Source organism: Etheostoma spectabile, chromosome 19, assembly GCF_008692095.1.
Source record: "Etheostoma spectabile isolate EspeVRDwgs_2016 chromosome 19, UIUC_Espe_1.0, whole genome shotgun sequence".
NCBI classification, from domain to species: domain Eukaryota; kingdom Metazoa; phylum Chordata; class Actinopteri; order Perciformes; family Percidae; genus Etheostoma; species Etheostoma spectabile.
In genome coordinates, this window is record NC_045751.1 from 3,960,759 (window position 1) to 3,975,001 (window position 14,243).

Here is a 14,243-nt window from a genome sequence, read left to right on the forward strand (position 1 = left end):
AATAAAATTATATTTGATATCGTTGATCTGATATTTGCCAGATGATATTTTTGCTTTAGTAACTCACGTATTGCAAATGGAATTAACACACCCAACCTACCAGATTTAGAGTGAACCTGGGGCTTTTCGGGGCCCCTGGGGGTTACTGACAGTTGCCTATATTGCCCAGTTGGTAATACAGGATTACAGGATGCTAATAAAAAGAAAATATTACATCAAAAGGTTTTCTTTCAGCCTGAATTGCAGATATAATCGGCCCATTGACACCTGTACATGCTTTTTATGGGAAAACAACTCAAATTGTAAACTTACTTCCACCAACCATGAATTAAAAGAAAAAAAAATTGTAGGCAAAAAAAAAGTAAACAAGCACTGTGAAGTTAGAGTAGCCTATCCCCAGATAGGTTGGTAAACCTAGGCCAGCAGTGTGAGGCTTACTTACATCACAAGATTTCTTAAGAACTGAAGGAAAACGCGTATCTTTTGAAGTGAGGCGCTGACTTGCAGGTAGACAAAGGAAGAAGAAGGTCTCACAGTCAGAACTCCAATGCAATTTTTTTTCATCTTAAAATGCCAGAGGTCAGCGTATCAGCACCGAAAGACAGCAAGATGTATCAAAATGCTGATCTCTAAGAACTCAAAAGATCGCATTGGAGTTCCTCGAGGCAGGCATCTAATTGCATCTAATTACATTCAAGCATTCACTCAACAAAACAGCTGAACCAGTGGGCCAAGTGGGTCAAACGAATTATTTGTTGCAGGATCTCTTCATTATCTCACCAAACAATACACATACGGTACATACAGCACATTACACTGAACCCTGAACAAATGACGCCCTCAGTATTGACCAAGAAAGGGGTCAAAGTCATCTGACAAGAGCCAGCGGAGAAAGATCAAGGAGGCCATTTGTTACATTTTCCATACATTGAATTTGCATTCATTTGCACAAATATATTTTGCACAATCTCTATTTTAAGGTCTGTGAACACATTTCTGCAGCCTCGCCTTATAAAATACTTTCATAGCATTTATGTTTGAATATAGATACTCCCTATGGCTCACAATGCCCACCATTTCTCCCAGTATTCTCCCCAGACGTACAAAATACTGTTTAATGCCAAATTAAAATTGAATGACATGCTCCATTTTTTGGTGTAGGCTATAGACAGCCCGAAAGTTATTTCAACCCTGGGCATGAGATCATTTTGGTTATGATTTTCTCCCCAGTCCTGCTAACATTTACATCAGAACACCCTGATTATTAGTATATAATCTCATCATATAATCATATAAGTGGTGAACTAACACACCTGGATATTACATGCATAACATATTCTATTAAAAAACAAGAAACCACGCAGTAAAGGTTTCAGTGCCACACATATTACAAAGGGAGGTGCATTAACAAAGCTTTTATTTTGAAAGCTGTAACCGGATGCTCACTTATGTCACTCTGAAAGTCTTGCCACTGGTTCCTTAGCCCAAAGGTGGTGCAAGGAGAGAGAGAGAGAGAGAGAGAGAGAGAGGAGTGAGGCTCCTCAATGCGGATGACGCTATAGGATGGATTTATTTATTTATTTGCCTTTATTTATGTGGCCTGGCTTCGCCTCTTAAACCCGGTTTCTTTTAAACAGATGCGTCATTAGTGCTGCCCCTGCATCACATCTGCCAAACCTCTGGCTGCGGTCTCATCCGGTTGGGAAATATTCGCTTCTATTCTCCAGCCGCGCACCGCTTTCTGTCTGACTCCCACCCCCTCCCCCCCCCATTCCTCTCCTCCCTTTCCCCATTTTTCTCGCTTCCTCTTTGAAGTGAGCGCGCGCGCCCGTGTATGTGTGTTGATTGCGCGTGCACGCGGGGTTGTAGTTGGCTGTGAAGATCAAGTCCCATCCATTGTTCTTGCCTTCACTAAGCCACTTGTTCTATCTCGTATGCGCGCGCGCTCGCGCACTCCAAAGCGCAATTATCCAGTCGTCTCCCTCGCAAAGTCGCACCTCGGCAGGCAGTGGGTGAGTCTGGGTTTGGGCTGCCAGTCTTGAACACTCCTCACCGCTTTCCTCACCATTAAACAACTCACCAGCCTTATGTTCAGTACAGGGGCGAGCGTAATACCACGCGCCTGCTCCCCTTCTCTCCTCCTCCTATATCCCTCCTCCCCCTCCTCTATGTTGTTGTGTCGCAGATGAGCTCAGCCGGTTAACTTCTAGGTGGGTGGGGTGAGGGGAGGAGGGGGGGGGGGGCGGCGGTAGTCCGGTAAGTGGCTGGGAGCACTGCTGATCTCCATTCGCTGGCTGTTGATAGGCTACTGGCCATTCTCTATTCTCCATAACTCTATTGCATTGTGGGCTACTCTATAACAACTGGGAGATAATCTCTCAAACATCTTCTCGAGTCTATATTCAATTTGGTCACATTTGTTTGAATTAATATGTACATACTGTGTAATTAACGAGACTAAAAGTGGCTCCGTGAGGCTACAGTGCTTTGAGCAAAATGCTAACATGCTCACAATGACAATGCTAACGTGCTGGAGCCTCTTAGTTTAGCACGTTAGACTGCTACCATTTCCTAATTAGCAGATGAGGCTGCAGATGTCATCAGCTTTGAAAGTTGTTGGTCATAAACCAAAGTAATAGACAAATGAAGAGAAGAGGATCACCAAAGTTATTACAATTCTTCCTAATGGAAGCAGGAATGTCTGTAACAAATGGCATGGCAATCCATCCTATGGTTGTGAAGACTTTTTCACTCAAAAGCACATGCCAAAGTGATGGTGGCACTTAAAAAAAAAAAAAAAGGGGATCACCCAAGATTCTCCTCTGGGGACCATGAATATCAGCACAAAATCTCATGACAATCCATCCAATGGGTGTTTATTGAGATATTTCAATCTGTCCTTCAAATCGCGTGTTAAAAGTAGGCTATATGTAACAGAGTTAGACTTAAGATTTGTTGGACAATCCCTCAGCTTTAAAACTGCTGGATTTATGAATGCCATGATTATCTCACAATTTACATCTTGTTTTACTAGCCGGGCCCAGGCTAACAAATCCACAAGGAAGCCACTTGGAACTCTATAAACGTACTCTCAAAGTTCTAGATCGGAAACAGTAATCACAGCTGGCAAATTTTAAATAGACACAGGCTTTTAAGTTGGAAAACCTGATTAAATATAGTAACCTGTGTATGGTCTATAAGATATTGCAGAACACTGCTCCGCCACCAATGAGGACATATGTTGCTCTCATGTTACCAGAGGCACCCCGAGAGGGGATTGTACCATTCCCCCTTGAAGAAGTGCTTTTGGTCAGTAAGCATTCTCTGTAACAACATCTAAAATCTGGAATACGTTGTCTTTACTTATCTTATCGGCCTTTTACTGGTCAGCTGAAGAACTGGCTTATTGATAACACATATGTGCATATTCAATTGCTGACTGCCTGCAGATTTGTCGTGTTTTGTCACTTGCTGTCAGATGTGTTGGGTTCGTTACTTGTTGTTGTGCATCGCGCCTGTCTGAATGTTGGTCTGTGTTCATGTTATTGTATTTTAGTTTTTAGGTTGTCATTTTAAAAGTGGCCAAGGACAACAAATGAAAATTAGCCTGCTGAGCTAACTCTGGCTCAATTACAGTAACTTTGCGTTTGATTTGAATAATGAGCACTGTCAATTGAAATGAATGTGAACCAAGTTGGCTGACGTTGCATCGCAGAGCCACTTGCATGGACAATATGGTGTACACATAAGCCATAATCTGCAATAATGATGTCCCATTTACAGCAGTGTACAATCTACTGCAACGTTGACTGACTCTTGTTGAATGTTAATTGTGGCCACATAACATTTCTGTTAAAATGCTGAAATGTAGTGCAACACTTGCATATGTAGAAAAGAAAAGATTACTCAGGTCCGCAAAGTTAGTCCCGTCAGTCATACAGCAACATCTGTCTAAAGGTTGCTAACATTCAAGGGATCAAGGGTGTTTTTTTGCTTAATTAATACAACTATAACTTAATTTGTAAGAAAAGTAAGGGTTATTTGTTCTTTCAAAAGTTACACAGCTTCACTTTAATTATAGATAGAGGATAATGTTCGACATACATTATAGGACTGAAGAATTAATTGATAAAAAGTGAAATACCACGTTTTATTAAAATGTTTTTATTTGTAATTAACTTTTCTATTGCAACCACTATTGCAGCATAAATATATTATTCTAATGCATGATAAATACAAAATAATCACAATTCATACACCTCACGAGGCTGAATCCTAAACATCTGTGCGGAGCACACAGACTCCAATATATATCCTATACCTGTGGATATATCACAATCAGAAATACTTTACTGATCCTTTGGGGAATCAATAAAGTATTAGTAGAAGTTTATATAAAGCAGAGTAATCAACATAAATCATCATTTAAAAAAACAAAATCGTCATTTCAATACAATCAATGTGCTTAAGCTTAGCTTTGTTTACCTAACTTAAAAAAAATAATACAATCACTCCTAAAGTAGTTCCTATACAACAGACTGGAGCAGCCCCATGGTTCTTTTACTGACAGTTACAGGGAGAGGATGTCAAATGGAAAGATTTCCTTCACTTGGGTCACTTGAAATACACACAATAAGGGAATTATTAATCTCACAACAATTATTATCATAGGTTTAGACCCCCAGGGGTGGGCCATTACATCTTGAGTTGTCACTGGACTGTCCATGTAATCATGGCTGGATTTAACCACTAGGGGGCGCAGGGCAAAAATCAGCTGGGAGCTCCTATCAACCCTCTGGGGTTATTTAGTTTACCGATATTCAACTACCTTTGTATAATAATATTGTTGGTAGTATAGGTGTAAATTAACTATGGTTACACCCCCCTTCATCTTACCAGTGGCCAGATCTCCCTACTTACTGGCTGTTGGCCAGAGGGCCTGTGGCTTTAGACTGAACTTCTGCATACGGACACAAAGAGTATAGAAGCAGATCTCGAGATGCAGCTGCCAAACTCAAAAGAAACTGTCAACTGTAAAACTTGGCAGCACAGATCACTTATAAACCAATGTTTTGTTACTTTATTCCCTATTTCTTGCCTAAAATGTTATCAGAAATATATTTCAGCCAACATTTTCACTGTTATACGAGATTGTGTGTACCAGCCGGCCTCTATTCTGTGTCAATGCTGACGAGCTGGATGAGTTTGCATTATGTCACCCACCAGCGCATTCTGGTAGTTGCAGGTTTTCTTTGGAGCGAAAGGGAATATTAAACCTTTGTTTTTTTTTCTGGTCATGTAGCACCAATTACAAAAATGTTTTAACCATTATTAGCATTTTATCAAATTACCACAAACCCACAGACACACATTAAGTGGGCACTGAGGGGCCCCTGAGGGTGAGGGGCCCTGGGCTGTTGCCCTCTTCATCTGGTTGGAGAGATCCACCATTGCAAGCAAAGCCTGGTAAAATACCTAAATTACTAATGATCATTTAGTAGCATAATTACAATAAGTAGAAATAATGCAATCCTATTATTTCAAGTGAAGAAGAAATGACATCCCCCTAATACATCATCTGAAATGTTGAAAAATAAATAAATGTAACTTTAAAAAAATATATATATATTAACAAAAATGAGTGTCTTTTAAATGAGTATTAGCAGTAAAATACGCAGGCGTGTGTGAGGAGTGTTTGTGCGTTTTGATTATGTATTTTAAAAAGAAGGTAAAAAGAATAGAAGAAGAAAGTTTCCTGGCATTAAATCATAATGGCCATAACAAGCAGCTGGGTCATGGCTGTGTGGTTAACTCTGGCGCTTCACACCGCGGCTCCAACCACAGATGGAATTTTTCAAAGGAAGTGAGTACCCCACCCCTCTCTAAAAATACAAGTCAAAATTTTAATATTGAGTCATTTTATTTTTTGGCGTCTCATCTCTGGATTCAAGAAGGGATAACAGGGACCTATCGGATTTATTCGAGACTGAAAAACTGCTGGATTTCAATGCATAGTTTTGTTTGTTCATATTTCATTTACAGGGGCTTGTAAGCTATGGACTCGCAAGAAGCTCATTCACTGTTCAGAGTTTTGGCGAGTGGGGCTGTGGTGGGTACACACAGGTATCCAGCAAAGTCGGAGATTTTAACAGCTGTGGGAAAGAAGTAAAAAAAATTAAAAAATCTGACTCCAAATCCTGAAACCTCAGCTAGGTGTTCGGAAACCGTCAGCGCTCTTTGCCGTTATTAATGTGGAACGCTCGCTTTGAGGAGCTTTATCAATTCTAAGAAAAGAATTTGAAAGACATTTACCAGCATCTAACCAAAAATTTGCTATTGATTGCATTGTGGGAAGTGTAGGATCTAACCTAGGGACTAAAAGCTGGGATAGCTCTGCTTCTGCTGCATTGGCTTTGACCATTATATTTATTATTTCATATTCTTTTTTCCATACAGATGTCAGACGTACACATCTGTCTGTCTTCTTGCTGTAGCTTCTCAGCAGAGTTTGATTAAACTACTAAATATGTATATAAATTGAAAAGGAACATTCTGGCAAAAGAAAGCTGGTCTTTGTTTGCAATGTAGTGCTACTGGTGAACAGTCCCATTTAGTATCCAATCATTGACCTCCAGGAGCTCCGACAGGGAGAGATCTCTTGAGATATCCCCTAGTTGTGGCAGCGAGGACGGAGGTTGAGAGAGGGGTCCATCAAAGATGCCGGAGTTAGTCTGAGGCCCATAAAGGGGACTCGGGACAGTGAGCAGGGAAAGCAGAGGCGCAGGATTGAGTGAGACCTGTTGGCTATAACTTGGCTTTAAGGCAAAAGCAGAGTCAGGAGGCGGCGCTGAGAGGGACTGAAGAGCAGGATCTTGAAAAATGGGTGAACTTGAATCCATAGGATTTCTGCTGAACTGACATGGATGAAGCTGGGGCACATCCATCGAACAACCTTGCGCTACCAGACCTGTGTTTTCTGCCCCTAAATGGGAATAAGAGGGCACTACATTAGATGAATCAGTTAAAAAAGTGTCCTGTGTCATTAAAAAGGCATCCAGTGCACCCGAATGAAGTAGAGAGAACCCGGCATTTGATGACATTGCAGAGCTTTCATTGATGATGCTTTGTCCAGATTGAGGCTGAGCAGCAGCAGTGAGAGGAGTGGAGGGCACAGGGTTTAAAACAACACTGGTGCAGACAGGCGGAATGTTTGTCTGCCTTGACGTGATTAGAGAAGAAGGATCTTGGCTAAACAAAGAGTGAGGAGCCGGGACAGCAGAGAAGGATGCAGGGTAAGGAGCCGTTACAGAGCTGGAGGTAGTGCAGAGTTCATTAGTCGTGCCCCTAGGTGAGGCTGATGTTGTGGTTGTTGGAGGAGAAGACGTTGAAGTTGAGAGATGTGTGCCGCAGGGTTGAAGGCCCAGGCGATGGGTTGAGGAGGTAGAGCGTGGAGGGGCAGCAGCAAAAGTGGAGCCCGAGGCCTGGGGAGGGACAGCAGGAGGATTGGGGCCGGCCTGACCGGCGGCCCTGGGGGAAACCGAGAGGCAGGTTGTAGAGCCGGAGCTGGAAGTGGAGACTTTGCGGCGGCAAAAAGGCCTGTGGCGCTCCAGAGTCGTCGTATAAAGGTGCAAGTCTTTTTTCAATGCGGCAATCTCCTTCTTAAGGGCTGAATTTGAACGCTCCAGACACTGGAGCTCCTTAAGAGAAGAGGGGGAAGGGAAACAGGAATATAGGGTACGACAGATAAGGGAGGTAGAAAAAGAGAAAGGGACAGAAATGACAAGCGTTAATGTGAGGTTAGGTCAGGTCTATCTTTATTATCCCTAAGAGTGGAATGTATTAGCCATAAAAACTGATTACAGACATACATCAAAAGACATCCCACTCACACACACACACTGTAATATCACACCCCCGGCCTGCTGTAATAAAACACTACCGCCAAGCAACACTAGTGATGCTCTTCTGTAAGCTGTAAAAGACGTCGGAACCTCAAAGGAGAACTGAAATACTGCTCTTAAGTATTGCAAGTTCTGCATGAAAGCAGAGGGTGGAGAGAGCAAAACATGTGATTCCATGCAGATCAATGCAGAGAAGGTAAGTTTAATTTGTAAAATAAAGAGTCAAAAATTGGCTAAGGTTAGGGTTAGGGCTAACCCTAACTCTAACCTGTTCCTAGAATTGTTTTCTCCCAGTTTATCAATCAACTAATCTCATTAAGTTTCAGCGCAGCCTAAAAAAATATTATCCTCCACAGTAGGAGTGTAAATCACCCGTTTTATTAAGATATGATTTTATATTGATTCTTTGGACAACGATACAGTATTTACTGGTATCAGAAAGTCTGCCACAGCACAAATTTGTTTGATCAGGGCCCTGGAGCCGATACGAGCCAGTGCCGTACGCCTATTTGCTACAATCATTTACACTCTTACTAGTGCTGTCGATTAACGTGTTATTTAACGCAAACCCATTTTAACGAGTCAATTTTTTTTAATTGCAAGATTAACGTTTTTATTTTGTCTAGCAAACCTTGTAGTTTTTTTCACATGTTGTTGCAACAACTGGTAACATTAGAAAAACTACAAAACCTACCGGATCTACCTAGACCGGAAACACAACAAAAGGCAGGCCGCGCACGCGCCGTTTGGGCTTGTAGTAAGAGTCGTAACGTTAAGTTTTGAGTGGATGGCGAGCGCGAGACTCCAAATTGGACGCCAATAAGATTCTAGATGGAAAGTTTCTTTTTAGAAGTTGCCAAATGGTTCCACTGACAAGACCAAAGTTATTTGTGTATTTAGTTGTTGTGAATGGAGCTATCATCGCAGCACGTCCAGTCTGAAATACCACCATGTTATTTTCAATAAAAAAACATTTGTACAAAGCAATCTGATCCACGTATCCATGTTGATATGAGCATTAAAATGAAAAAAAGAAAGAAAATGGGACAAAAAGTATCTGAAGTCTCTTCTATATAGACCTTAGTGGTCCCCTAATACTGTATCTGAAGTCTCTTTTATATAGACCTTAGTGGTCCCCTAATACTGTATCTGAAGTCTCTTTTATATAGACCTTAGTGGTCCCCTAATACTGTATCTGAAGTCTCTTCTATATAGACCTTAGTGGTCCCCTAATACTGTATCTGAAGTCTCTTTTATATAGACCTTAGTGGTCCCCTAATACTGTATCGGAAGTCTCTTTTATATAGACCTTAGTGGTCCCCTAAAACCATATCTGAAATCTCTTTCCAAAAATTCAGCCTTGGTGCAAAATTACAGCCACTAGAGCCAGTCCCACAATGAGCTTTCTTTAGTATGTGCTTGACCCTTATGAGGTCACAAGGGGCAAGATTCCAGATTGGCCAATCTGAGCTTTCGTTTTCTCAAAGGCAGAGCAGGATACCCTGGGACATTTAAATTAAAAACAAACTACTCTTTTTAATAAAACAAATAAATATAAAGTGGGAATTTCAAAATAAATCAAAGTACAGACTTGAATAATACTGAGAAGAACGGTGTTTCCCTTCAGAAGGATTACATTTCTACTATATACTTCAGAGGTCACGGAGGTCCCAGTCAAAGTAGCAGTGCTATGCAGCTGTCGGTCACGTGTGCTGACCCTTTAAACCATGAACTGCTGACACCGACTCAGTATTTTTCATAGGGTCAAACTGGTTTGTGGTAGAGATCTTAAAAATTAACCTGTAGAAGCAGAACTGAAAGAGGAGAGAGAAGAGAGAGAGAGAGAAAGTGAAAGTATGGACACTCCTTCCACACAAACGACACACACACACCCATTCATAAATCCGGTAAAATCACACTTCTCCAACCAGTTCCAACAGGTAAACTGTATAACAGCCAACTGTCTAGGTAATTAGTGTCAAAGAGAAATATCTTCAACCATGTGGTTGTGTGCAGGGCAGTGAACTACAGGATTGCATTTCATATTGTCATACTAACAGTCATAACAGATTTTATAGGTGTGTATGTGTGACGTATTAATGGCCTGAAAGTAATAAATCATGCGAATGATGATGATAACCGATACCACTATTATATCCGTACAGTAGTGGTATCAGTCGTGTCATCAACACTCTGCAAGAGAGAATATGTGTATTTCTCAAAATGTCCAAATATTCTTTTAGCTTCATTTTTACTCTTACGCCTGAGAAACTAAATATACTGAGAATTAGTGGTGAATCTTATTAATAATAACGACACACGTTTCAATAGAAAACCAAACTACAGTATCCATCAGAAAATGCAGAGCTCAGTCCTTCTTTTTTTTTCCAGAGGCATGACTGTAGATGTTGTTGGATCTAATTATATCTGATTTCAAAATAAATATCTCCATAAATACTTTTCAACAGTGCACGTTATGAATATTCTGAGTCTGGACGCCTTTCGCTTCATTAAATCAGATTAAATGAAATCATCATCAATCAGCAGGTTCGCTCAGTGCCCAGGTGTGTGGGGGTTGTGTGTGTGGGTGTGTGTTGTGTGGGGGTGTGTGTGTGTGTGGGTTGTGTGTGGTGTGTGTGTGGTGTGTGTCACAACCTGTGGAATTGCACCTCAGGAAAAAAGGAAAGGAAGAAAAAAAAAAAGGTTGAGTGTGAGAGTGTGGTGTGTGTGTGTTGGGTGTTTTGTGTGTGTGGTGTGGTGTGTTGTGTGTTTTGGTGGTGTTGTGGTGGTGTTGGTGTGTGTTCAGAAAGGAAAGGGAGGGCCAAGGGGGAGGGCAAACCAGAGGGAGGGGAAAGCCCTTCTCCTAAAGCAGAGTATTTACAAGAAACAGCTTTGACCGTGTGACATATTACACAAGACACACACCATAGTCACACATTTGTGTGTGTGTGTGGGGTGTGTGTGTGGGGTGGGGGGGCTAAAAAAGGAGACCGAAAGTCACTGTGTGATGGTGAAAGGAACAAGGAGAGAGCAAACATAGGGAAGAATGGTCAAAACCTCATGAAGTTCGTCTGCTCTCTCGGTTTGTTTTCTCCGGCTCTTTCTCGCGGCGTCTCTGTTCTTCTCTTGTCTTTTCCTTCCTCTGTTTCCCGTCTGTTGTCCCTCTCCTTCTCTCTCCTGTAAAGATGAACGCAAAAGAGACGGTTAGCCACCTCATCAAGGTGAAATTACAGTATATTATGAGTCCGAGTGTGTTTTTCAAGTGCATAACACTCTTTTGGGCATCCCCTACTGCCATTTAAGGAATCTCTTCTAAGGCGGACATTAAAAGCTTTTTGACATTGCATGGTGTTTTAAAGGATGCCATAGTTCCTTAGGTCATGAGACCAACCTATCACATGAAATCCCATGTGGTCTTGTAATTTATAGCAGGAAGTTGGTCAGGTAGCTCACATTGCCATTGACCAAATCGCAAATGCATATTATCTTTTTTATTCTCTGCCAGGGAAAATGAAACAGGAGCTGGCAGAGTCTTCTGGTTCCCAGGCTCAAATTCAGGAGCAGGGCATGGGCATCAAACGTCCAAAGCTTCCAAAGCTGCATCTAACGATTTCATCAATCACTGTGTTTGCCTCAAGTGGACCAAAAATGGAACCACAAGCACTAATTCTGTCTATATCACACGTTTATCTCAAACGGCAGGCCATCTGCTCTGAAAGCCAGATTGCATTACATAGATTTGGCATTGGTCCCTTTTTTCTAAGCAACATACAGTAAGTAATTCAAATTTAACAGGAACAAGAGCTAGATGTCAACAACTAAAAAGTCTATTCATTGCTACAGTAAAGAAGACTTGAAGTTTTTTTTTAGGAATGAGCTGTAGATATGCACTTTTCCTTTAGCCATATAAGAGGCCAGGTTAAAGTGACATAATATACAACTGGGGCTAACTATTCTAACAGCGCCATATGTTATTATGTCAAAGCGATTCTTGTCTTAGATACTTGGAATTACAATGCAACTTTTTTTCTTTACGGTTTAAAAAAAAAAAATTTTTGAAATTGAGCTTTAAGTTTTTCGGTGGTTTTTGCCTCTTTTCGACTTTGGGGGGACAAAAAAAGGGAACAGACGGGGATGCCCCCCAGCTGTGTCCGCCAGCACCCCGACAGACCCCCCAAAGGCAGGTCCCATCTTGATGGGTTTAGGTTAAGTAATAAATCTATTGATAGTACTTTGAAAAAAAATATAATAGATTGTTTTATAATACAGTAATAATTTCATTTAATGTGATAAGTTTTTATGAAATTTTTCTATGTTAGTCCCCCATACATTTTAAGGACATTTCTATAACTTTTATGGATATTTTATGGTTCTAGTAAATTTATACAAAAGTTTCCCTTTTAAAGAGAATCTGATGGGTTATTTCCGTTTTTCAGTGATTGGTTTATTGATTTATTGATTGATTTATGTTTATTAACAATAAGAGTAGCCTACTTACGATCCAGCGGTTTCTCCCCTTAACTGACCCCGACCCGAGCTGTTTGGACCCTGCCCCGTTCCATGAATAACGTAAATCTTCCCCCCCCCACACCCTGGGCCCGGGGCTGCTGTGTCCACCGGCAGCCCGGATCATCCGTGCTGCGCGTCCGCAGGTGAAATCGCTGCCATTTATACTCTGACGTTGACGCGCACCCGGCGCGCCGCTGCAGCTCGGGGTACACTTTGAATGACTCGCGATCAAAGGTAAAGTAGGGGCTGTGGAACAGGCAGTACTAGATTTCCGTGCAAACGAATTTCTGGTGCTTGATGACTTGTTGCTTCTGTAAATGCGCTCAGCCCGCGTGTCTGATGCCCGTAGCGCGAACGAGGTTTGACATCAACCCGTCGGTGATGCAACATGATGCTGCGGCTGCTTTCAGTTTCTCTTTCTTTTAAACTGACCCATTGCGAGGTAAGAGATGAGGGGGTCTGTGTTGCCTTCACTTGCAGTGTGTGAGCTTCAGTGTCCAAGTCTGTCACGGCACAAAAAGCACTCAAAAGCTGACATGTTTGAAAGTTGACCCAGTGATAAAAGCTGTAGCTTTTTCAAGTTGCATCTGTTTTTTTTAATTATTTTTTTAAGAAGGGGAGAACCAAAAGAAAGCAGAATGAACAGAACGAATACACGTCCCGCATGTTACTGATATTTCCCCCGCAATTACAGGTCAGGCTACTGCTTTTATGTGTACATTTCTCTTATTCTTTCTATATTTTTATGCATATTTTGTAAGATCTCCCGCTAATTAATAGGGGTGTTTTTATTCTACGGAGACTCTTCTACTGATACATTAAAGTTTTCGTTGTATTATTGCCATTGCACATAAACGCATCATGAGACATGAATGGGAAAGCCAGGAACAGCTCAGGGCTGAAGACCATATAAGGGCTGCAGCCCCTTCACGTGCAGGGGACTTTTCAAGTGCTTCTGCCAGGAAATGAATGGCCGAACCTCCAGACAGCAGCCAACAGGGTTTACCGGTTCTCTCCAGGATATGATGTAACTTAAACCTTTTTTTTTTTTTTTTTTTTTTTTTTAAACTATGCCCATGGCTAACTCTCTTCTTAACAAAACATGTTCAGGAGGACACCGATGAATGAGAAAACCCTGAAAAGGTTTTGGATTGCAGGATGTGTTTTGTGTTTTGTGTTTTAATGTTTTGACATTTCTGAAGCGGACTAACAGAAATTATATTATATCAACACTCGTTCATCTAAACATTGTTTTAATTTTCTTTAAAAAAAAATTTTTAAAAAATACCTAATGTTGTTACAGCTTCTCGTGGGACAGTTATGTGTTTCATTGGTCATTTCCCACCCTGTAACTCAGTTTTCTGGAGCTCCCCACTGCATCTCGCGGGGTTGCCCAGACAGAGGCAGTTAAAAGCTCCAGGAAAAGCCATGTGTTGATGTGTTTTATACAAAGTACTTTTCTAAAGTCAGAAGGGAACTTTTCCCCATTGTTTGAATGAATGTACATGTCTTCTCTTGAAAATAATGTTCATTGTATTCTCTGCATGTTCAAGGATTTAAGGTTTTATTATCATAGTATACAGGATTGCCCAATATAATGTAGATGTAGTGTGTCCCCCGCCATCCTGCTACATACACTGAAATGTATAAACAGATATTAAATTAAATTAGATTAGAATATAAACAATTGAATAGGAAATATTATACGACGCTGAAGAAATAATATTTTTTTTTTTAAAACTAATATTTAAAAGGAATTTTTATTTATATATATTTTATTTTTTTTATTTTATATTTATATAATCTACTGCGCAATATCATATGTGCAGTAGA

At 40.9% G+C, this 14,243-nt stretch overlaps 1 protein-coding gene across 1 annotated transcript; it reads right to left on the reverse strand.

The window, feature by feature from the left end:
* Positions 1–5,922: 5,922 nt before the first annotated feature.
* Positions 5,923–12,534, reverse strand: batf2 (basic leucine zipper ATF-like transcription factor 2). The gene is made up of 4 exons (XM_032499325.1): positions 12,400–12,534; positions 10,959–11,078; positions 7,262–7,697; positions 5,923–7,228 (listed from the first exon to the last, which is right to left on the reverse strand). Exons 1-4 carry the CDS (start codon positions 12,532–12,534, stop codon positions 6,591–6,593), a joined length of 1,329 nt encoding a protein of 442 aa, XP_032355216.1. The 3' UTR covers positions 5,923–6,590.
* Between the last annotated feature and the right edge of the window lie 1,709 nt (positions 12,535–14,243).